The sequence below is a fragment of the Patiria miniata genome, unplaced genomic scaffold (assembly GCF_015706575.1).
Source record: "Patiria miniata isolate m_02_andy unplaced genomic scaffold, ASM1570657v1 HiC_scaffold_3, whole genome shotgun sequence".
In the NCBI taxonomy this organism is placed as follows: Eukaryota; Metazoa; Echinodermata; class Asteroidea; order Valvatida; family Asterinidae; genus Patiria; species Patiria miniata.
In genome coordinates, this window is record NW_024037069.1 from 33,040,159 (window position 1) to 33,066,131 (window position 25,973).

Consider the following 25,973-nt stretch of genomic DNA (forward strand, 5'->3'; position numbering starts at 1 on the left):
AAGGGAATCATAGAAAAAAATTGGGTTGAAAGAGTTTTCACAGTTTGAGAAAAATGAGTTTTTTTCACTGGTTTTTCTTAACTACACGAAAGCAATGGAAAGTCCACACTAGTCATGTGAAACAAGTATGGGTGTGTGTGTGTGTGTGTGGGGGGGGGGGGGGGTGGAGGGGGGTATTCACCCCTCAGGGTAAAAAATGAGGGGCCAATGCCCTCAGTGGAAAAAGTAGGGGCCAATGCCCCCGTCCCCCGGTTCCGCTGCCAGTGGTCATAGGACTGGGTGGGAGTGGGGATCTTTTTAACAAGGGGACAAATCGAAGTACTGATTTAAATGGACAATATACATGTAGCTATATTTTAGTCTAATTTCCTCATGAAGAAGAGGAGTAACGAAAGTTATTGTGGTCCGTATAAAAAAACAATGATCTGATTGTATTCCGGATTTTTAATCATGGGTCTATAGAAGGAAGTATAAACACGAATAAACACAAATCCGCTTTCATTTTACAATTTTGCAAAGTGCAATAATATTCCATTGCCAATTGTGAGCAAAGAAAATCATTGGAACTTCCTTTATTTTTTTTACCCCAAGTTCCTCGTTCGTACAATGCAAACACGCTTAATTAACCGTAGCTCCCAAGAGAATCAGTCATTTGGTCGTTGGAGCAATTTGGTCGTCATGGAGGACCGACTCCATTTCATCTTGTTGTTTCTTCTGCTGGGACCGTTTACAGGTAGGCCCGAGTTCTCCTATCTTGTTTCTTGGATGTTGACTCGGGCATTTTTTACTGCCCCCCCCCCAAAAAAATGCTATAGTGATTGAAGTACATAGTGTAACCGCCATTTTTGTATTACTTCGAATTCTGTATTTGATATTTTTTCTGTTACGAACATTTTGTGCAGAGCTGACTGATGGTAAAAAGACCACGTCAGATTTGTTAAACTGTTTCTAAACGCACACGGCTCTATTCATTTAAATCAGAATGGCTATTCACTGGAGGTCTTTTAATGCTTCTGGTCTACACAATGGTCCAGATGTAGCACATCCATGGGCGTTATGTGTGTAATCCTGTAGGATGGCACTACCCGGCTCACAAGTTGCAGCAGTGGCGTTGCCAGGAATTTTCAGTGTGTGTGGGGGGGGGGGGGGGGCTTGGGGGCTGGAACATTTCATGGGGGGGGGGGGGGCGTCATGTGGATCAATGATAATTTTTTTAAGAAACTCAAAATCTCAGTGGGGGGGGGGGGGGGGCGACAAGGTTTCATGGGGGGGGGGGCTGTCCCTGGCTACGCCACTGAGTGGCAGTCAGTGAGGTAGTAAGTCAGTCACTGATTCACAAAGAGGAAAGTATTCCGGCCTCTGGGACCAGCACAAACCCTCGATAACAGCAATTTTTTTCTACAGGTTTAGGAAGGGTGTATCATGTAGTGTTCACTAATATTCCACAAAGCAATGTTAACTGGAATAATTGTATGTACATTGAAAGTGTCTAGAACATCTCCACTTGAATGGGGGAACCACTTCCTCCGCTTTGTGCAGCCGATTAAACGCGCTTGTGTTTCCAAAGCATTGCAGGCCTCGCATGGGCCGATTTAGTGTACAGTTTATGTACGAAAATGCTATTGCTTTGCAGGTGTTTCAGCCGTCGTTGATTTCACCTGTATCACCAAGCCCCGTATTGATATCGACAGTGAAGACACCTACATCGCCGCCTATCTGAATGGCAGTGATGCTGAGCTGTCCTTTGCTCGTACGACGTTCACGCGTACTGGTACCGATACTCACGACCCACCACCACCGTTAGAGCTACCTCTAAACAGTTCTAAAACATCCATGGCATCGGAAGGAAATCAGATCTCTATTCTTCGATTGCCGGCGGCTGGAGGGAAGACTAGGATTGGAGTATTTGCTTGTAAAGCCACCAGGGATGACATCAGTATTGGTACCGTCATCATGAGTAAAAACGGTAGGTGTGAGGAATTTAGATTGTTAAGAATGGGATAATCAACAGAGGGGTATTCAAATCCCCGTGGATGGGACGAGGGGAGAGGTCAAAAGATCCTCCCCTTAAACTTTATTTTTAAGTTTTGCATTGCCATTTTGTTTTAGGTTTTCCGGGGCCTTTTTTGGTTTTGTAAAATCTGTTGTAATTTTAAACATGTGACACGTTTATTGCCTGTGACAGATTTTAAACATGTGACGCCATTTATTATTATTTTTCAAGTGTTTATATTCACAGTGTGTTTAGTTTTCGAACAGTATTCAAAATTGGAAGTAAAACTTCAGTCACAATATTAACAACATTGAAATAAACGCATTTAGGGCACTTCACAAAGCTGTCTTCGTTTTCAGCTATAGGATTGTGGTGAAAGGCCTATTGAGTTCTATCGAATCATGAAAATGGTCACAATAAAATACAAATGTATATTTATGGTCACCCTTGGAGAATATTTTGCATCACGCCAGCAAAAATAATGTGACATTTATGTGAATATACTACCATGCCTATCAGTATGTTTCCAACAATCCTTTTTTTAAGACCCCAACATTAAGGCCAATTACAACTTGTACAAGTATCAAAACAAAGAAACAAAAACATAAACAAACACAAAAGGGTGCATTTGAAGTAAATGAATATATCTGTAAATAGGGCTAAAAACAATTATTTTCCAACTCAATGAGAGTTAGAAGTAAAACTGCAAATGAATCATACTTGTTTTTTAAAACCTATGAAGGTTTGCGTTATAGTTTGAAGTGGTAAAATAAGTATTGATCTTTAGCTGAGATTTCAACAATACATCCAATTAATTTATACACAAATACCTTGTAGTGAACTGCATGAATTTGCTGGAATCTGCCAGGAAAACTTTTCTCTGATTATGATTTTTTGAAAAGAACTCAAAGCACGTGAAAATACTTTGGATAATCCAAATCAAAGGCATAGTACCCCGAAGCTGGAGAAGAAGCGCATCATTGTACGTGTTGTAGTTTGAGACTTTCTTGATGGTGTCTCCACATGTTGTGTAAACTGTAGTTTTGATGCAGATACTCTGTCTGGTTCTGCACCATTCTGTGGACATAAACAAGATTTCTGAGTGAGCCATACAAAAACTGATCAACTTTGAAAGTGAAACCATGCTCACATTAAAAAAAAATAATGGAGACCCTAAAATGACAAGTCATTAAAAATGTTTACCCCAGGAAGAATATGAAAACTGATTACAAAATTGGGTTCAAAAGTAAATTGCACAATTGTCGGCCTTTTTGGGACTCACGTCAATATTAACCTTTGTTACCAGAGATAATGTGCACAAAGACTGTAAAGTTACAGCTTGAGCTTGATCATGGATCAAATATTAAAAATAAAATCTGAAGAAAAAGGCAAGCTTTTCACAGTTTCGTACCAATAACTTTGCAGTCATGTAGGTATTTACGGAGACTTTGTATTTAAAATTGTATTTTAAAATTGTATACACCTAGAATGTTAAACTTTTTCATTTCATGATGTTTTACCGCCAGAGTAAATTTACAGTGGAAGTTGAAAGGTTCTTATGCAAGATAGAATCTCAACCAAACATCATCATTCAATGAAATTGAAGATTTGAATAATATATTTCACAATACAAAATTACCTCATGAATAGTTAGCATTCTCCTCGTCTTCGTACCCTCGCCACGTTCAAACTTGGTGTTCTGCTGAACGTACATGTATGCAATTACATCGAGCGTCTACAGAGGACCCTATATTCAAAACATAACACATGTTCTGTAAAACGAATGGTTTTGAATCCCTGTGAAATACTGCATTGTACCAAAAATTGGGGGATATCTTTTATGTACACGCACTGCGGGTTTTTCAAAAGTTGTATACACAGCTGATCTTTACAATCACACACTGCACTGCCAAATGACGATCAATGCCAAAAGACACGTACCTTATTTTAAAAGTCAATAGCTTCTTTCATCTGCAAGGGATTAGACACACCCTGAAAATATACAGAAAGAAAATATTAAAACAATATACGCCCATAACATCATGTGAAATGGAAATTATGGTTAAACAATTTGTACCTGACCTTACAAATACTAGAATTTTCTTTTCAAAATCATTCATGCTGGTCCCTTTCAGCTTACATAACTTAGGCAGTGGTGATAACACTAGCATGCTTTTATTGAATAGTTAAATCACGATTTCAAAAAAAAAATCCACTTCACTGAATTTTCCAAGATTACAAAAAAATTGACACTGCGTGTTTGCAATTGTAATTCGCCCCATAGGCTTATAGCCTCATATTAAGTATACACTCAACATAGACCACCCCATAATGTGGCTCAAATACAGAACTTCCTTCATAATATTGTGAGCTGCACAGCAGTTATACTGTATAACAGCATCGTCATCCAAGAAAAATAATATGAGGAAATCAAAATCAGGGTTGTTTTTTCCTCTTCATATTCATGTTTTATCACACGATCCTTTGGCCAATAATTGCTCCCACTAATTCATCTCATCTCATATTTCTAAATCTATCATATTGTATATCGGGATTAATTAAATCAAACAACACAAAAGACAAAACTTACCACCTGTGTGGAAGCTTCCAGAACTGGTTCAAACTACAACCGTCCTACTGCATGCACAGAATACGTTGCATCTGAGTACTCTTGCTGACTTGGCAATATGCTTACCAAACTTGACCTCTAGCCTAGGTCATGACCAACTGTTAGTACCTTCTGTAAGACTACATGTATATTGTTTCATTACCCGATGCACATTTTGTTACCACGAATGACGATATTAATTCTCGCCATTACATTATTCTATTAGCGTGCCCAGATTATTGTCAGAAAAATGGCGGTTGTCTTTGTGCCGCGTAATGGCCTGATTATGCCAGCACGCAATCAGATTTAATCCTATTGGTTAAGACCTAACATCACGTGGTCATATTTAAACATCGTGACGTGTACCGTGTTTATTAGGTGTTGAACACAAACGACTAAATTAATAACTTGAGTTATTATTAGTGTCTTAATTAGTTAACAAGCCTTTTTCAAACAAAGTGTTATTCTTTGGGAATAAACAAAATGTTAACTAGTGAAATTGAACAGTTAAAACATTTTCTAAAACCGATCTCATAATAAACACCCTATAGCACTGTTGACATTAAACGCTAACCGTTTTGTTTAAAAACACATGATGTGTTTAATTTTGCCACATAGTATTTAAATCTAAAACACTGCGTTTATTTTTTAAACGTGTCACATTTTCTCGCGTTTTACAGTGTAAGTGACGCTTGCAAATTGCCTAAGCCCAGTCCCGCATCGTAAGCTATACACATCGCGAACTACTTTCTACCATTAATTGTCAATCTGTGAATTAATAATCAAGTTACCCCTTTTTTGTACAGTCTCTAGACAATGCCGTCCCAATTAATAGACGGTTTACTACCCGCAATCCCATGCAATGCAAGTGGGACCGTTTGGTCGTAAAATCAATCGAGTAGTTCTTTTACGGTAACCCATTCCCAAGCATTTTTTTCCATACTTTTCTTTGTATAAATTCCGGATATGTTTGTACAGTGATATTGTATCCTTTCCCCTTTATCTGCCGATACATGATTATATGCATTTTGTACTCTGCAGCTGACTTCCTCCCTAGCCGAGTGAGTCAGACGGTAAACCTGGGGGATTCAGTTAATCTGACTGTCACTGCGACCAACCAATCGAGCACAAGTACCCGCTGGAGAAAGGACGGCGGCAACGTCACCAGAAACAGACGCGGTAGTCTGTACTTTGATTTCAGCAACATCGATGCTTCAGACAGTGGGGTTTACGAGGTCCACCTTGCCCAGGCACGTCAGCAAGGAAACCAGGCACTCATGCGATTAATTGTCAGAGGTAAACATGTTTAATATTAAACTTTACTTTGATAAACATATTAAAATCACTCCGTTTAAAAAAATTGATTAGTTTTTCTCAAAGTGAGCAGAATGACCGAAGCGACAATGTAAACCGCATAGTTCATCGTTAAATGCAAACATTTTGTGAGGATGTGGTGCAACTCCCACTTCTGTTTTATTTGTTTATAGAATGCAAAGAGCATAAATGGAAAGCGTTCTCATGCAATAGCTATTGTCCAGTCTGTTTCAATGGCGGTGTGTGTGACGACAAGAGTGGAGACTGCATTTGCCCGCCTGGCTTTAGTGGACAATTCTGCGAAACTCGTGAGTCTTATAGAATAGCAGTTTTCCGGTAACTTTAATGTCAAATGTTCAAGTTACTAAAGTCATCAAAACGTTACCCATTCTTATTTTTGTATAGCCCGTTACATGGATGCTTTAAACTACACACCATCACACTGTAATATTCCTTAAACGTATTCTAGCATGCAGTCTTTTATCAATCAAAGTTACTACCTTCAACTTCAAATTAATAAATACTTTTTTTTAATTACGCCTTTTCCCCATTCGATAAAAAGAAACGTTTGTTCTGTTTGTAGCTGAAGGCCAGAACCGTTTTGGTCAATCAGGAAGTTTTCGCTGTGACGATTTAGCAGGCGATCATACGTGTACAGGGATGCTGTTCTGTTCAGTAATTAACAAATACTTTTCTTTTCATTATGCCTTTTCTCCATTCGATAAAAAGGAATGTTTGTTCTGTTTGCAGCTGAAGGCCCGAACTGTTTTGGCCAATCAGGAAGTTTTCGTTGCGACTCACTTGAGTTAGGAGGCGGTCCTACGTGTGCAGGGATGCTGTTCTGTTTACCAGATCCTTATGGCTGCTCGTGTGCTGCAGGGTACCAAGGAATCGACTGCAATGAAAGTAAGTCAGAAATCCAAATTATGCATTTAATACACTTAGGCCTAGGGTGTTTGCGTTCCAGTTGCTCACATTTTTTTGGCAAATTTCCGACCTGCATAGAATTTTCTGGGAGAAGTTACCACCCTTTTTACCCGATCGTTTGTTGTAGCTTGTGCTGCTGGTTTCTACGGAGCAGACTGTGCGCAGACATGTCACTGCATGGACGGGGTCACATGCAACGAATTTACAGGCGAGTGCTTTGGGGACTGCGCATCAGGATTCATGGGCATCAACTGCCAAGGTAATACTTTTGATCTTCACATTTTCCCTTCCTGTCATTAAAGCTTACAATCAACGTCATGCCGTCACTAATCTGTGAACTGATTTAGGTTATTGGCAAGTTCTGCAAAAATCATGCATGGTAGGTGGTGTTAATTCATCCATTGATTGCATTTTGCGTGAATTACTGACTGATAGTGTTAAAATAATGACTGCTTTAAGTCATGCGGTAAAACAAGCCACCGGTTGAAATTTGTCGGAAATTATTAAAGAATAAATAAGACTGAAAAATGGGACAGTGCTTTGTACCTGACTGTAGTCATCAATCACAACGTGACGGATGCTGGTATTGTTTTTTTCAACGGATGCAAAACTGTTAGAAAAAGTGGGCACCGTGCTTTTCGCTACGTTAGACATAATTATGTGTGTTTGACATGTCACCCCGGGTAACGAGAGACCTGGGCGGTGTTTTACGTTACTACTAATGCAGCGAATTGCACAATACTTTTGTCTCCTGATTGCAGAAAAATGTCTTCCATTCAATGGAAATGTGGCATCGTGCAACACAACTTGTACAGACTTTTTAGGTAAAAAGTTTCTTAATCTTTACATTTTTTTCTGCTATTTGAACTTTTACCATTTCATTTACTTAAACCGACCAACCTCAGCTTGGAACACTCCGCTGTTGCTGGAAGTATGGCTCCTTGACCTGATGATCACCTGACGTCTCTATAAAGATCGGGAGGAATACCGCGTCCATTGTCCACGTGATATCGTCCCCGACGTGATCCAAGATTCGCCACAATGAAGAAAAACCTACCCTGGCAAATAATTATGACTTATAGTCTTCCATTTGCTTTGGTATTAATCACTATGGGCTACACGGCGCCCTTCATTCTTATAGGTTGACCGTCTATTTCCTTGTCATGTAAATTATTTTGGTCTTGAATCTCGTGGGAATATAACGCAGTGTATTTCGCCAGCTGACCAACAGAGGTTATTGCGTTTAAATACCCTCCAACTTGAATAAAAATGAAGATATCGTTATCCTCTCATTTCAGACCCTGCTCTGGATTCCTTTTCGCCACAGATCGTTGCATCATTCACATCATTCCACAATGAATTGACTAGGACGTTCCTTTGGCAGCCCATGAATTGCTCAAACGGCATCATGATTGTGAATTACGTATACAAGTTCGGGTCTTTAGAGAGTCAAAAGGAACCAGAAGCAGAACGGGCTGAAGGCAACTCGGTACACGTACCCGTGTCGTGTGTTAATATTTTGTATGAATTTGAGGTAGCTGCTGAAACCACCAAAGGCATCGGACGATTCAGCGTTAAAAACAGATTCTCGTCCTTTTGGCAAGGTAAATAATCATGCGTATCTCTCCGTTATAATACGCTTTGAGTAGATGCGTTGTATTTTAATTGTCATTGAATTTACTTGTCAAAAGCAGTCATCATTGCTTGTGGACATGATGATCAAAACATTTACCCACCATTCTGCTGAGGAGGGGGAGTCTTGCCCCCCTGCCCTCCCCGTAGTTACGCCACTGTTTTCTACATTCGTAAAACTTTGAAGATCATAGCAATACAATTTTGGGAGAAAAACATACGTTAAAGAAGGGTTATTCTGTGATAAACCGTTGAGGAATTACTCCTTCACAAAATGTAAGCACACTAAATATTACCACTTCATCAACGATCAACTTAATATGTTTTAATCGAAGTTGTACTCTTGTTATTAGTACCTGATACTATAGATGGACTGACCGTGAATGGAAACAGGCACAGCAACCTCGATCTGACGTGGGACGCACCGGGAACCAGCCACGACCACCCCTGTCCTGTATCTGACTACCTGGTGACCTTTTACCTCATAAACCTAGAGCAGTGTCTAGATGTTCATCAATATGGCGGATCGCTGAATACCAATGACACCAGCATCACTCTACACGGACTGAAGGCGTACTCTACTTACAATGTGTCTGTCACCCCGCGAAACGAAGCCGGCAACGGTACAACATCGTTCCTTCAAGTTACAACTGGGGAAACATGTAAGATTCTTTCAAAATTTGTCGATAGAAATAAAAAATGATTGTGCTTGTGTTCATATTTTGACCTGAAATGCGCTCTCTAATACCAGTTTTGTGAAAGATGCGATTCCTTTTTGGGTATACAGTTTATCACGAGGGATAACAAAATACATCGTTCATAATTCTTCGAAGACTGCAACTAAGACATAATGATGAAAATAGCCATTAAGAAAAAAAGCTGTTAGGATTTTCTGTACGTTATTGAACACCTCTGTATATATCAGATGAATGGTACATTCCATCTGTAATGTATCGAAAGCATTGTTTGCATAAAGCAATTTTCTTTATGCAAAGAATCTGTGTTTCAACGGTAAGTGCAAATAACTTACAAAATTCAAGCAATCTCAAGTTTTACAAACTGTTATTGGGACACGAAACAGAGCCAAGCTCGGCCAGCTAGCCTAAACGAAATGTACCCAAAATCATTCATTGATAGATATCATTCAATTACCATAGATCCACAGGTTCCGCCCGAATTCAACAGCAGTTCAGCAACGACTGACAGCATCACGTGGACATGGAACCCCATCCCTTGTGGGAGCAGAGGCGGCAACATTACTGGCTATGCAACAAACTTGACTGGACCCTTTGGGATAATTGATGAAGGGAATGTCTCATCCACGTCCGTGACACACACCGGTTTAGAACCCTGTACAAACTATACTCTAGCTGTCTGGGCATACCCCAGTAAAGGGAGACGACAGCCGTTAACTATGCGGCAACGAACGGCCAATGATGGTAATAGCCTTTTTTTAATAGCCATACATTTTGAATGTCTATCGAAAAATGCGATTCACGTCTATTTTATAATCTCGCATTCATGTGTTGAGTACAATTATTTTGAGTAACTTGTGAATTTGAGTTTTAAGAAACGTGTGAATACGTCACGTGATGACGGTCAGGATATATTGACCAATACAGTGGACACATCTGGTGCTTCTTAGAACCCAAATATATTTAGAGATAGTAAACTCTGGTGCTGTACCTGCCACTTCTTTTTGAGAATTCATGGGTCACTGAAATTTATCCTGAAATACTTCCAAATCGATTTTGTGAAAAGACTGGGTGCATTTTCTAACCGTTCAAGTGTGAGATAATTATTTCCCCATTATTTTTCTTTCAATCCATACAGTGCCAGTTGCTGTATCAGGTATGTCCATCCGCGTCATATCACATGAACGAAACGAATTTGACGTTTGTTGGACTCCCAGTGAAGGACCCTGCCCTGCGACATCTTACAATGTAACATATGAGCTCATCAAGATGGACCGATGCAGGAAGCAGAATCCCCTGATTTTAACACATTTTGCAACCGTCGACACCACTAATGTTACGATCCACCTACCTGCTTATTACTCAAAGTACACGGTAAAGGTCGCGCCAATCAACGAAGCTGGACCTGGTGAAGAAAATTTCGAGGATATAGATACAAACGAAAGCAGTAAGTAGTTGGAAATAGACCCAAGGTCTCAAATTTCTCAATATTTATTTATTGTAGTGAATACAACCAATGCGTTACGTTGTTTGGGATTTGATGTCAAATTTAGATGGGGTTGGTTTCGGTCGGTCGTTCTAAAGCTGAGGTGTCACACGAACCAAATACCACGAATGAAATACATTATAGTTACTTTTTCCCCAAATCTGTAGCACCAACTGCGGCACCGGTAATCCGTAGTGCAGCAACCAATGACAACGTCACGTTCTTCTGGGATCCCATCCCTTGTGGCAGTAGACGTGGGAATATCACTCACTACGAGTACAGATTCAAAGAGCAGATACCACGTGAACAGGAAAAAAATATCGAAAAGAAAAACATCTCCAGGCTGTCGGTTACCTTTGGTGATTTATCACCGTGTACCACCTACTCAATCAGAGTTCGAGCATTTACTCGCATTGGAGCAGGTCCGTGGACAAACTGGACACAGCAAGACACAGTCGTAATAGGTCAGTGATGAAACCATGTTTAAGTTCCCCAATCTATTAATGATTCAGGTGTACGGATTTTTGTTCTCTTCAAAACTAAACACAAATGAAGAGAAACAGTGTTCTATTGCTCAGTTTGTATAATTAAAAAGAAATATAGGTCTACTAGAAGAAAACATAATAATAATACATAATTCTTTATAGCAGTGTCGCAAACACAAATCATCCAGTATTCACATGAGAATGGCATTTCTTTGTCATTGTTGACTGAACTACAACACTGATGTACAGAATAATCTACTGCCAAGGTTCCACGGGTAATCATTAAAAAGATTAATTTCTTTTAAGATAAAGAAGTCGGTATAGACGATGTGATTTGTTTAATCACGATCTCGACTTTACAAAATCAGATGGGCCCTTTTGAATTCTTCATTACTATTGCTTTACATCCCTAAAATACAATTACGATATTTTTTAAAGATGCAATTGACATCTCTTCCAGATGAAATCCAAGAACTCAACCTGGAGCCCTCAACCAATGAAATCAAGGCCTCTTGGACAACTGCTGGGAGCGAGGACAACCCTTGCCCTGTGACCTCGTACCGCGTTAGTTACCAACTTCTCAACTTGGAGCAGTGCCAACCACAGACCGACCCTGCTCTGACAAATTTGGAAATTGTGAATGGCAATAACACCGACATTACATTAATGCATGCTTACTCTACGTACAGTGTGCAAGTCGTACCGGCAAATAATGCTGGCGCGAAATACATGAAGAACAAGACAGTTACGACTAATGAGGGAGGTAAGTGCACTAAAACAAAAGAGGGCGCTTTCCCCATTGACTTATCAAGGTGGGTAGGAAGCTCGTATCTTTTGTTGGACAAACGGAAACAATACTTGCGTATACACGTGTAGCCTACATGGTCACATGACCCTTTCCAATGTAATGCAACAGCTTTTACTCAATGTCATAACACTTTCAATTTAAATCCACTTTATTGCAGTGCCATTGGCTGCTCCAGAAATCGACAAAATGCTCCCTTCCAATCAGAGCGTTCGAGTGTCTTGGAATCCAATTCCCTGCGGCAAACGAGGCGGTGACGTCACAGGCTACACGTACGAGCTGCGTGACGCATCTGAGTCCAGGGTAGAAACAGCTGACACCACGGCAGAGTCTGTTGAAGTCAATGGTCTGCCACAAGGGGCGTCCTACTCCTTCAGGCTGCGGGCGTTCACGCGTGTAGGGCCGGGGCCCTGGAAGGAAGTTGATTTCGATATTCCAAAAGGTATAGATTATATAAGTTATTAAATAATTAAAATTTTTACTTATCGGATTTCAAAGCGTAAAAGGACATAACGTCCTGGAATGCGCCCAATTGGGCTACGAAACGCATTAATTGGAAATAACATTTAAAAGTAGGAAATAACATCCACGCAACCATCCTTTAAAAAATGGGAATTTTTGTGTTATTCTTGCCAGAACCATGCGAGAACGAATTTCAGGAGTCAGCATTTTGACACTCAAAAATCGATCTGATGGGTGGTAGTTGTGAATCCAGCCGCTCAGTGCATCGCATTATGCATTGGTGCTATGTGTATTATGTGGCACAATTACAACGTGTACCGTTAATTGACTGAACACGGCTGGAAAATACGATTACACGTGTGCCACACATGTACGATGTAAACAACCGAGTTAATTTGTTTTACCTCTTGAGACGACTTTACAATCGTATGAGGCCTTCATAAAATTTTGAAAGAAATCATCCACTTTTTTTCAATTTGTCTTTCTTTCTTAATTAAGATGATACTACTGCGCCATCTCCGCCTACTCAACCTGGGAGTAGTCCTGCGGGCTTAGTTTTGGGCGTGGTCGTCTTCCTCCTGGTAGCAGTGGTTCTTGCTCTCGTGATAGCTATCATTGTCAAGTGAGTTACCATAAGTTACCGTACGTTACCCGCGATTTGGCCCCGACAAGCTTTGCTGTCACATAGTACTAATATGTTTGCAATACAAAACAAGAGGTTCTGGGTTCGCCCACCCCCCTGCAAGCTGTGAAGTTCCTATTGCAAGCGTAGGATGTGAGGTAACATCGGTGAAGATAAAAAAAACCGTTATGGAATGTACCATAATTTCTTCATAAGCTTTATACAGCCAGCGGCAATGTCCTTCCTTTGAATAAGCTTTCGAGGTTTTCTCCCACTTCCAACTTCAGGTGCGGATCCGTGGAGGGAGGGGGGGGGGGGGTAAAGCACCCCCAGCTGTGACTAGAAATAAATTTAAAAACGTATTGTGATTCCACCTGCTCTCCCCCCCCCACAAAAAAAGCCGCTTGGTTACTTGGGATATTGCTACACTATTCTGTAGTATTATATATTATTGATGATCGTCGGATTTAAACAGCGCCCCCATTGAAGGTGTGGTACGAACCTCATCCCCCCACCCCCACCCACCTATCAATTTTACAGAGGCCAAGTGTCCGGAGAAAAAATAAACTCTGTCAGGTTTCAGCATTGATTTATTTATGCGACCCCTGCCCTGCACAAATTCCTGGATTCGCCCCTGATACTGAACATTTCTTCATTGCCATTAATTTTCCCCTCTGGGTTTTGCCAAGCTTTAGAGCCACAGCGTCTCTGCGCTTTTGAATAATCCTTGATTCAATTCCTAGAGTAATATCAAAGTGATTAAAATAAATAAAAAAGTATCTTTTTAGAATCAGATTTAGAATGTTTTTTTTTTTCTGCCAAAGGAAACAACGACAGCGAGGGAGCCATGTACTGACTTTGGGTGACACTGGCAATGATGTCCAGGCTATTTGTGTAAACGGAAACCAGGATGAAGGTATGATTTTCAATTACTTAAAAGCGTTAACAAGTAAATACTAATAGAAAACAAACTTCAACACTGGTGTTGTTACATTTCATCTGTAGTCAATGTTACTAGCAAGAAGGAAAAGTTTGCTAGCTGTTGAAACATTGAACATTGAAGATTGACGCCGAAATCACCCCCCCCCAAAAAAAAAACCCCACCCCAAACAAACAAACAAACAATACCATGAGAAAGACTCTCGACTGGCCTTTTTGCCTGCTGATGGTCAACAACTTCAGTGTCACAGTTGTCGCTCCGTTGACTGCTGATACCGAATTAATTTCATTATTCTACGAATTGTACGTTAACTATCATTATATGGTTTAAGAATCTTTAACAAGTGGTGATAAAATGATTGAGATATTAAAGTTAGAAAACTCTTTGAAAACTGACATTTGCAGTTTCAGTTGAGTTGGAGAATTTACCTTCAACGTCTGGTCACAAGGCATCAGTTGATGCATCAGCCACAGAGGGCCTATCCACTGACGAACCATTGACGTCATCCACTAATCCACCAAAGTCTACTGAACAGCAAGCTGTTGCTGTCTCTCCCAAAGCTGGACCATCCACAACATCCACTGATTCAGCATCAGCACCCGGTCCATCCACAACCAATATAAAGGCCTCTGTGAAGCCCAAATCGTATGCCAAGTCTGCCACCAAGCCCAAGCCGAAGGCTTCGGCAAAGGCATCCCCGAATTTCTCCCAAGCCGGCCCAGTTGCCATGGCTCACCTGGCTGAATACATCAAGAGTAGAACAGCTGGGAAGGTCAATGGATTCCAACAAGACTATGAGGCGAGTCGAATTCCTTACTTTTACCAAGATTAAATTTAAACTTGATAAGACGTATGGGAGTGAAGACGTATCGGCACTGTGTTTCCTTCGCATGAGATCCAGTGCCTACGCGCGAATTTTACGCAATCAGCAGTTGCGGTACCAGACTGGGGGGGGGGGGGGGGCAGGGAGGAGAGGGGAGGCTGGGAGGGCCGGGGGGGGGGGCGAGTGAGTAGCAAAGATATAATTGGGGCCAACTGAGAATAAATTAGCGGCGTTGGAAAAATAGAAGGGGGCTGGCCATCATTTAACGCTTGGGGCGCTATCTAAAACCATCCAAATGCGTGTTTATGTACATATACATTGTGTATCAAAAACGCAAACAAAATATAATGGAATGCCAGACGTAGAGTGTGTAACCATCATAGATAATATAGGTATGGTTTGAAAGATACGCCTTTCCACTTTAAAATAAGACATCAAACGTCCAAATCTGATAGTTTTTGACAGAGTTTGCCAGTAATTTTCCAAGAGAGAGGTAAAATTGACCATGGGACCAAGTTAGGCATTGGGACAAAGTTAGTCTAATTGCCTGGCCTACAAAAATGTGTTTAGCGAGTAAACACAATTCTAAACACTTTATCTGTTTGTAAACATGTTTACCTGCTAAACATTTTTAGCATGAGGTGATGGCAAAAACCCAATACGCTTGCTAACGTTTGTTCTTATGTTTGATGATCTGTGCTTTAATAAAAAGAAATTGTGATCATAATATTACCCTTTTTTGCAGTCGATTCCAGGTGAACAGATGCACTCTTGGCGCGTCGCCAAAGAGGACCAGAACAACAGGAAGAATAGATACCAAAACATCTTGCCATGTGAGTTTCCTTTCTGAAGATGTATGTCTCATTTAGTATTTGGTAAATAATAGAAATACAAAGTTTCTTTACTATTTTTTTTTAAATCACGTTTGACGAGTTAAAGCATGCATCAGGACCTACCACTGATTTGAAGTTAAACATCATGTTACATTTCAATGTTTTTATTTGTTCAAAGTGGGAGCGGCGTCAAAATGTAAACAGTGTCAAACGTTAAATGAAGTCCCTTCGTTTAAAAAGCTATTAAAAATGCCCCAAACTTCTCACAATGGCAATAAACTGCTTTCGTTAAGAATTATGCACGTTGCTCTATACTACCACAATCTTGCCATGCTTTGCCTCGACAGATGACCATTCTCGCGTGGTCTTGGACTGTCTTGAAGATAACTCACAATCAGACTACATCAATGCCTCCTGCATCAACGTAAGTCTTCGTCTCGATCTTTTCAAGTAAGGATGGACGTTTATTAGCCGCATTATCAAATACGTAGAAGTAACATGCACTGTTTTTCTCTTCATTCATATAGGGCTACAAGCATGAGTCCAAGTACATTGCATGCCAGGGTAAGTAACCAGCGAAAACAAAATATAACGAAACATGTAAAAGCTTCCATCAATGCATTCTGACTGTTGTACTAACGTAATAATGGGAAACTAATTAAACGATCTAATTTTACTATTTAAAGCACTCTCCTGACTGATGTACCCAAGTTCATTTTTAAAATTAAAAGGGGATGTTGCAAACAAAAGTGCACCTCTTACCATGAAATCGTATATCCAAATCATACAATCTAATATAACATTTATTAGTTGGAAGTCATGTGTTTTTCCCTCAAAATCAAAGATGTCTAGAGGTGTGAACGCTTTTTAGGCATTGGAACGAGACACTCTGTATGTGTTTCATACCCGAATATAAAATTTAAAAGTCTTTTTGCCTAATAAATTAAAGGTCCGACTGAGGCCTCAGCGGACGATATGTGGCGCATGGTGTGGCAGGAACGAGTGGGAAAGATTGTCATGCTGACTAACCTGATCGAAAACGGCAAGGTAATTAAAATGAGTCTAATTAAATTTGCTTCGTGTTCTGTCCTAATCGAGACACAAAACCGCACCTCTTACCCAATCTATTTCCATTCAATAATAACACTTCGAGATTATTGTAGGGCCGCCATATCATGTTCCTGAAGTAACAAAAATTAAATGACCCGTTTTAATTTCAAAATCTAAAAATAAAGCAAAGCAAAAGACAGTAAAGATAAATAATCATAGCAAAGTGTTACGGCCAAGGCACAAACGTTGTAAACTCCATAACCAACTGACACAATTTAGTCTTTCTACCATTTGTAGTGCAAATGCGACCAGTACTGGCCCGAAGGCACTGCCGACTACGGGGAACTGTTTGTCCGTAAAACGGACCAAACAAAACACGCAAATTTCATTGTGAGGACTTTCCACGTGTCGAAGGTAAGTCCAAATTGTGAAACTCTGCCCTCTTTTCCAGTAAAGTGATTTTAAAAGCAAACATGCCACCGCAGGCTGACAACAGCTAACTACCCGACAGAATGCTCATTTGATTTTTGTTTGGTCTTACAGAGCAGTGAGCCTGAGGGTGAATACCGTGAGTTAACCCAGTTCCATTACACCACCTGGCCAGACATGAAACCACCAGAGTCATCTCCTTTACTTCAGTTTGTCAGAAGGGTTCGAGAAACAGACACTTCACAACATGGACCCATCGTTGTCCACTGCAGGTATAATTACTTAACCTATTTGTATCTTAATTAGATATATAAATGTTTTCCACAAATGCAAAATCCTCCTACCCGATGAGTAAGCCTACATTTGTCTTTTTCGTTTGGATATCTAAACCGATATTATAAGCCATTAGTATTCCCTATTGATAGTAAAGGATCGTGTGTCTATCATGTCATCCTGCCGTCATATTTACAGAGAGAAACTTTATAGGGACCAGACGATTAAAAACCAAACATCACTCAAAGTTTGAATTGAAATACTTTGAATCGACCCACCGGAAGCAATGTATTTTTATTTTCAGAAAAAAAATGTGAATTTCGTTAAACTTTAGATTGTTATTTATTCGAGAGACGTGACTTTATTTTCGTTGGTTATTTCACTAGACCTGACTTATGCTGTGATATATGTCTAACACATAGCTGGCATGTTGTCTATGCCTACTTTAGTGCTGGAGTTGGCCGCACAGGAACCTTCATTACAGTGGACTCCATGCTTGAGATGGCGGAGGAAGAGGGCCAAGTCGATGTCTTGAAGTTTGTAAGCGACATGAGGGAACAGCGCTTCCTTATGGTCCAAACTCTGGTGAGTATTTATTTCGTATCTGATGAATGTATACAGTGTGAACCTGGAGGTGTTATTAGAAAACAAGTGTGCAGGATGACCAAAAAAAGGCTCCACTCTCCTTTTTTTTTTTTTTTTACAAATTCAAGCAAACCTGAATGCATAAATTGTCTTATTATTCATGGTAAGAATGCTATGTGTCTTGGTTGTTATCTACCAAAAAATTGGATCATACTATCAATCCGCTTGGGACAGAAATGCTTAAATATGAACTCGCCTCCATTTGCCAACTGCGCTGGGGACTCAAATCACCAATTTTAAAATGTCGATTTTTGTCAGGTGTGCTTTTCAAAAATTCTACTTGGTATCTATTATGAAAGACCAGTCATCAGTTGTTGTCAAGCAAACAATAGAAAACCAACCAACCATGGCATTGTCCATTTATTGGACTTTGACTAAAAATACCTATTTGTAAATCAACCACACGTAACAATTGTGAACAATCAGCCATAGATGAACAATTGTTCACCAATGGCTGATTGTTCATTTTTGAAAAGCACACTTGACAAAAATCGACATTTTAAAATTGGTGATTTGAGTCCCCAGCGCAGTTGGCAAATGAAGACGAGTTCATATTTAAGCATTTCTGTCCCTAGTGGATTGATAGTATGATCCAATTTTTTTGGCAGATAACAACCAAGACACATAGCAATCTTACCGTGCATAATAAGAAAATTTATGCATTCAGGTTTGCTTGAATTTGTAAAAAGAGGAGAGTGGAGCATTTTTTTGGGACACCCTGTATTAATCAGTGTTGCAGACTACATTAAAAAGAGACTACATGAAAAAGACCACACCAAGTGTTGTCACAATCACAAGCCTAAAAACAAGTAACAAGGGCCGAACAATATAAGGCCTACAAAAGAATGACTTTGTCAGAGTTCATGAACTAATTTAGGCTTGTCAGGAACTTTTGAGAACTTGTGGTGACTTGTGATCGACTCGACTGTAACACTGATAGTGGTGAGAAATGTTTGCAAATAGACTCCTAAGATGTTGTGTCAAACATCACCACATTGCACCGTTTGTATTTCTAGGATCAATACAAGTTCATCTTCGATGCTCTCTTGGAGTCGAGTCTGTCGGAGAACACAGCCATCAGTGCTGATCGCTTCCATCAGAGTTACGCTAAACTCAAGAAACGAGACAAGAAGACAGGGACTACTGGCATTGAATCTCAGTTCCAGGCAAGTCGTCTGAGATGCTTATGGGAAACTGACCACACTGTTAAAAATGTCCGTAAATTTACGGACTCCGTAAAGTGAAATTTTCCGTAATTTTTGCCGTAATTTTACGGACTTTCCGTAAATGCAAATATTAATTATGCTAATTAACGTGATTACAATCAACCAAATTTGCCCAAACACCTACACAAAATAAAGTACATCCAAGTACATATTGTTATTTCACCCACAACCGTGTACTCATGTCCAAACTTATCTTAAGGGTCTGTTTATTTTATGGAACGAAAAACTTTTCCGGAAATTTTGCTGCCAGCAAAAAAAATAACGTTCCGTATTCCTGCAGCAAAATTTCCGGAATTTTTTTTTCTTTCCGTAAAATAAAGAGACCCTTAACATGGGTTTGGACATGTGTACACGGTTGTGGGTGAAATAATAATATGTACTTAGATGTTCTTTATTTTGTGTAGGTCTTTGGGCAAATTTGGTTGATTGTAATCACGCTAATTAGCATAATTAATTTTTGCATTTACGGAAAGTCCGTAAAATTACGGCAAAAAATACGGAATATTTCATTTTACGGAGTCCTAAAATTTACGGACATTTTTAACAGTGCATGATAATCGGCGATTTCAGAATGAAATTGTTTTTTGTTTGTTGTGGGAGAGGGAAGGGGAGTGGATTTGTGCTAATCGAAAGGGTTGATGGTAAAATGGAAGGGGCAGGACCTCATTTGCCATTACCCAGAGGAAGGGGCGCTGTTTCCCTTTTATATGTCTCTTTATATTAAAATTTCAAGAATCCGTAGATGGAAAGTGGAGAAGTAGATCAGTGCTGATTAAAAACAGTTGGTTGCACTCCTTCTGGTATCTCTTATTTTCCTCATTTTTGGGTGAGGAGGCCGGGGCTGGCTTCCTGGGATCTGGATCTACCATAGTCCATGATAAAACTCCTAAACACGCATCTAACATTCACAAGTTCTTTGGGCTTTAATGGGGGGCACTTTCACAGATGCTGGAGTCGTTCACCGCATCACCGAGCGAGGAGCAGTGTATGGGAGGGAGGAGCGCCGCCAACGGTGACAAGAACAGATTCAAAGACTGCATTCCTAGTAAGTCGGTATTCAAAATGGAGATTAACTCATGTTTCATACTGTTAACGTCAACATCCTCAAAGTACTATCAACTTTATTAAAGCTACAACAAAGTATGTGCAATACAATGGCATTGGTCCACAACTACCTATTCTTTAAGAGTTTTTAAACAGTTGTCCTGCATTTATTTATTCATTATTGGTTCCATTAGCCCCAAGTATCAACACAATAATCTGTTTTGTTGTCTTCTTAAGAAGCATTGGTGACTGATGCAAGCTTATGAAAAAAACGAGCTTTATACGGCAGGCAATTTACAATGTTCCTCTTATTACTGTTTGTCGTCCTATAGAAGACAACACCCGACCGTATCTGATGACAAAAGGTGATGAAGGAAGTACCAACTACATCAACGCTACATTCCTGGATGTGAGTCTTACATACTTGCCAGACATATCAAAAAAACTTTGTTCCATACCTCATCCTTCAACCCTTGAGTAATCCTAAAGTTCTCGCAATGTATGGGCCCCGTGCGCCAACGAAAGAGCGTTCCCTTTTTCCTAGCAACGACGTCCCATGGGTGGGACATTTTGGCTGGTTGACGCGCACCGTTCCTTGTTTGTGACGCATGTACACCAGGGGATTTGGGTACTAGGCAGTGGTACTGCCACGCGTCGCGGCAAAACTGCAGTCAGGCAAGATGGCGTCGGTAGGTCACCCCCATAGAGCTATAGCTATAGAGCTATAGCTCTATGGTCACCCCGACTGTACTTTCATGGCCGATGAGGGGGTACTTGTGAACGGAGCGGATAGCTTAACCATAACGCTCTCTGACATCGCGACCTCGCCAATGGCGTAACATCTGAAATGTCGGCATTTTTAAGCTTAATTTCGTATATATACTGTTTACAAACTCTCGTTAAAGGATAACTATTCCGCAGAAAATTTAATAACCTTGGAGTTAAAGAAACTTTTCTGTGTTCTGTTTTACAGGGTTATAACAGCAAGCATGCCTACCTAGCCACCCAGGCACCTCTGCCTAACACACGGGGTGATATCTGGAGGATGGTGTTTGACTACAAAGCATCTTGCATCGTCATGCTCAATTCCATGGACAATGACCCGGTATGTAGCTTGTTTTTGGCATATGTTAATTATCAAAAAAAGGTTATGTGCACTGACCTGACAGATACACTATACTTTTAGCCAATAAGCCCATTTCTCTTGTGACTGTTGTTATCCTTTTTCCAGAGTGTTGTCCAGTATTGGCCGGAGAAGGACAATTTGGAGTTCGGACCACTGACCGTTACACTGACCCGTGAGGACCGGCATAACGAGGACGTTATCATACGGCAGTTTGATGTTTGCCATCCCCTTAGCAAGGTAAGCCATTCGAGAAATTCGAAAGAAAAAAATAAAGACCATTTATCAACTAGTCTTGAATTTCGATCATGATATCTCGTTGATTTGTGGTCGGACGTCAACAACCTGGCTTTCTGCCTTACGCTGGGTGTTTCTGGTAACAAGCGAGGTATCTCAGGTTGGCTGACCCAAATGGTCAAATAGACTTCTCCAACTACCGTCGACTAGCGTGCGTTCAGTTTGTTGAGGCATAGCCTATATCTGTATGTGGTTGACAATAGTTATAGGTAGATTTTTGTTTATGAAATAGTTTCTTTAAGTTGCAGCTTAGTCGAGACAGTCTATGTTACACAGATACAATCCGGTAGGCCTACCTAAAATTGTGTTTCTTTTGGTAAATGTCCCTATAAAAAATCAGCACACGAATCAATTATCTTCTGCTACCAGATTTTCATAAGGCCATAAAGACTGTAGGTTCTGTTCGCTAGTTAACAAGGCAAACAATATTTTCAACCAATAATTTTGATTAATAGAATGACGAGGTTCAGAGCGTCTGCCAGATCCAATACCTGGGATGGCCCTCTGTGAAGGAGGTTCCAAGATCCCCGTCTAGTCTCCTTAAGGTGCTGGAGGCTGTTAAGATGTGGACGACTGACCACCCTGATGGACCCATCGCTGTCCACTGCATGTAAGTACTCCACAGGGCCGTGGCAACGCAGTTGTACTTTCAATGTCACTTCCCTTATCTAAGTGTACATATTTGATTCCATGGGATCTCTGAAACATCTTACAGCTTTTCCCGTCCAAATTGTGTGAACTAAACTTTCTCCCTTGAGTTTTTTCATGAGCTTTGCGTCTATATCGAGAACATCTATACGGAGTTTTTTTTTTCCGATTTAGGACCATGAACCCAAGTGAGGACGGTCTTCGATTTTAAAATGTGTATAAAACCGATGAGAGGTATACTGAGAGGTATACTGAGAGGTATATAAACAGAGGAAGACAAGACAGATGGAATGTCCTCGATTTACACCATTCACAAACGTGTTTGCGTTGCACTTATGAGGTATACCTGCAAGAGTCATAGACAAAATCATATACCGTGTGTTTCTACCACTTTACTTCTTCTACTCCTTACATGTTATTTTTGTCTCAGTGACGGTGTTGGATGCAGCGGAACCTTCTGCGCCTTACTCACACTCCTGGACCACCTCGCAGTGGAAAAAGTTGTAGACGTCTTCCAAGCCGTCAAGAAACTCCGCACCACCCGGGCTGGGATGGTCAACACTTTGGTACGTTTCAAAGCATTATTTCTGCATCACTAAATCTTTGGATCATGCATAGCCTTTTTATTAAGCGCAATATTGCGATGTGGTATTAAGGACTTTTTGAAACTTCGGCCTGTAAACCGTTGCGGTTTCATGAGATTTTGTCCCCTGACTTAAAAGGGTACGTGGATGCAGTTTAAGCTTCAGGAAAATTAAGTCCTATATAAGCGGAATGCCAGTATTCAGTATTTGCAAGCTTGGTGTGAACATTTAAACATTTTTATTGATTCTGTAGCAAGAGATGGATCCGAAGCTGAAAGCGAAGCCAGCTTTTTGGAAAGTCCCCCGCCCTCCCTTACGATCCATTTGAATCTTAGTTCGTGTCCGAACCAGGTGTAGTGTTGCTTAAATGGTGACCAAATGTAACGCAGTAGCCAGAACAACTGTGGTAACTAAAGCAACACTTGTATTCATGATGGGATGTGAAGAATACCACCAGTTAAATGTGAACAGGAATTAAGTCAACTCATACCTTTGTTATGTTTATAATTTCAGGCTCAGTACCAACTGTGCTATCAGGTGATGCAAACCTACTTGGATTCCAGCTCAATCTATGAGAATTATCGATGAATCAGTTTGGGACAACTTGTTAGACATCATAAATGTCAGATTTGCATGTCCATTAATTTGTAACCGATACTTAACGTTTTTGTAACGACAGAAAGGATTTTTGAAAGGGTAGGTTTCTCTGCTTTAACGTCAATATTAAATCTATAGTTTGAAATTCCTGCTCGGCAATTTTCTGTTCGTCTTGGGGCCAGGCTAGTAGCCTTATTGTTCCTATCTCGCTGACTGTCTGACTGACTGACAGACAGACAATTATAGACCTGAGACGTAATGACGTTATGGCTTTGTTTACATTATGCGCTTTCCTATAGGAGCGAAGTCGGGACGCCAGATAAAGTGGGGACGTCTTCTACATAGGAAAGGGCATATATGAACAAAGCATGTCGTCATTTTAGGCTTATTGTGACATAGACTGGTTGTATACTGGCATAGACAGCCGGGCAGTGTTATCGTATAGGAGTACCCGTAATGGGCTAAATGCTGTCCATTGTGTAGACGAGATGTTTGACAACTCTTCCAGTGAATAGCCATTCTAAATCAATTGAATGCAATTTCTTTACTTTGTTGTGAGACCATGCAGGTTGGCTAGTCTTGCTCACATTATCTAGCGCGAATTCTCCCTGTTAAGCAATGGACTATCCTCCCATATCTTAAACTCAGCTTTCGTTTTCTCCACCTGTCGTATCTTCATCTTTGCGTTCATTTCCCCGCGTATTATTATTCAAGAAATGAAGTGACAATTGCAGTCACAATTGATCTCATTAATTGATTACTTTTATACCTGATTAAACAAGCGGTAATTTATGCATAAACGTTTACCCAGACACCATGGGTATCAAGATGTACTATAAAAATCCATTATGTAAACTTAATTACAATTGATAAATGTTGTTGCTCATTATTGTAGACAACAAAGCTTTTGTCGTAGAATGCGAACAATTGAACGTATAATAGTCAACATCGATATTAGTGCTTTTAGTTACTTAAATGATTTATTGAGACACTTATACGCTAATATTCAGCATGATATACAGACACATTAAGCAAAGTCTCTTCATATTTCTATACTCAAGATGTGGTTTAAATATTGTGTTATGGTACAATTTTAGTAATAATTATTATATCAATCAACGACACACTCCAAAAAATGTGTTTAGAAATGAAACACAATTTTGCTGCAGTTTGTAAACATGTCTAGAGCTATTACGTGTCCAATTCCTGAACATCAATGTTCAGTTGCTACATATGTCCATCAATACTCTAAACATGTTTAGTATTTAGTCATGTTTGCAAAGTGAAAGCCAGAAAGCTTTTGTTTCTGCAGCTTAGCGAAAGGGTTGACAAACCATCGTAGACACAGAAATTAGCGAGATGGCTGTGCTAGGCATTAACATAGTGAGACAACTCAGCGGCGACTGAGCTTTTGTTGTTTATGAAAATGTTGTTGTAAAAAAAACCAGTAGTATACTCTGATGTTACACGAGGCTTTTACTGATGGGATTGGTTTGAGGTAACACTCAAAACTAATCGCTTTATTGACGACAGAGTCTATAGTAAGTTTTAGAAACAAAGCTTCTTGAGAAATTAACTGCTTGTTCTTGAAGCTAACAAAAAAAAAAAACAGTCTAACGACCTCCGCAGTGTGGTACTTGATGTTGGTTGTTTGAGATAAATTAGAGGTCGCAAAGAGGGAATGGCGGTTACCGTCAGACACTGGCATAGTTCGGGATGAACTCGATATAAGCAACACAAAGTTAGAAAAGCAGACGAAAGCCCTCCAGGATGCGACAGTCGGGCAGGGGTGAATGATAATGTGGGGAAATTGGGTTACTGCATGAATGGATGGCTGAAAAACCGGCATGGTTGCTGACACAATAAGCGACCAGAAACGAAATACAGGTACTTTGCTGGGTTACAAAAGTGGCATATTTCACCATGTTTTCCGTCAAACATTGGAGTGTACTTTTTGTGCTTTACAGTACTTTCATGTTAGTTTATTCAGTGCATGTTTTGAAATTCTCAGAAACACATTCGTTAGGTAACAGTCCAATTAAAAAGTATGTAAACGAATTATATTATGAACCGCAAAGTGGTTATAATTTAAAATGGATTTGTTTTCCCTCAATTTTTTTTTCATACTGGTACATCATTTGAACTTTAATCCACAACAATATCCAAATAATACACTGAGCAAATTACTATTTCGATTTACAATCCAAAATAAAATGTCATTGTACAGCAGCGTAAAGGTTGACTCCGGTTGGGTTTTTTTGTGGACTAAGAGCCGCTATATGTAATTTAAGTTCATACAAAGGAACAACAAAGTTGTCTTTGTAAATTAAGTTCATATCAACGATACCGTGTTTTGTATGTTAAAGATAAAGTTGTTGAGGTATTGTGTGGTTCATGATTGCAAGACTGATTGTAATGTGAAGCATAATAAT

General features: G+C 40.0%; 1 protein-coding gene and 1 long non-coding RNA gene across 2 annotated transcripts; one reads left to right on the plus strand and one right to left on the minus strand.

The window, feature by feature from the left end:
• Positions 1-678: 678 nt before the first annotated feature.
• LOC119736710 (receptor-type tyrosine-protein phosphatase delta-like) lies at positions 679-25,349 on the plus strand. Its single transcript, XM_038210722.1, has 33 exons — positions 679-733; positions 1,634-1,966; positions 5,643-5,897; positions 6,089-6,223; positions 6,666-6,821; positions 6,970-7,101; positions 7,604-7,666; positions 8,141-8,446; positions 8,828-9,136; positions 9,632-9,913; positions 10,308-10,616; positions 10,823-11,119; positions 11,601-11,903; positions 12,106-12,387; positions 12,906-13,029; positions 13,854-13,878; positions 13,915-13,945; positions 14,380-14,768; positions 15,538-15,625; positions 15,973-16,049; positions 16,153-16,189; positions 16,575-16,672; positions 16,973-17,089; positions 17,219-17,376; positions 17,827-17,962; positions 19,039-19,188; positions 20,194-20,293; positions 20,625-20,701; positions 21,266-21,397; positions 21,524-21,655; positions 22,168-22,322; positions 22,791-22,926; positions 23,458-25,349. Exons 1-33 carry the CDS (start codon positions 679-681, stop codon positions 23,530-23,532), a joined length of 5,454 nt encoding a protein of 1,817 aa, XP_038066650.1. The 3' UTR covers positions 23,533-25,349.
• Positions 3,657-4,638, minus strand: LOC119738725. Its single transcript, XR_005272495.1, has 3 exons — positions 4,584-4,638; positions 3,935-3,985; positions 3,657-3,740 (listed from the first exon to the last, which is right to left on the minus strand). It is a non-coding gene; the product is annotated as an uncharacterized LOC119738725 (long non-coding RNA).
• Positions 25,350-25,973: the final 624 nt, after the last annotated feature.

Excerpts from the sequence above, each read along its gene's own strand:
- LOC119736710 (XM_038210722.1), top strand. The coding sequence starts at position 679 with ATGGAGGACCGACTCCATTTCATCTTGTTGTTTCTTCTGCTGGGACCG. Across the intron at positions 6,822-6,969 it reads AGGAATCGACTGCAATGAAA|CTTGTGCTGCTGGTTTCTAC; the intron begins GTAAGTCAGAAA and ends CGTTTGTTGTAG. Across the intron at positions 20,294-20,624 it reads ATTCAAAGACTGCATTCCTA|AAGACAACACCCGACCGTAT; the intron begins GTAAGTCGGTAT and ends GTCGTCCTATAG.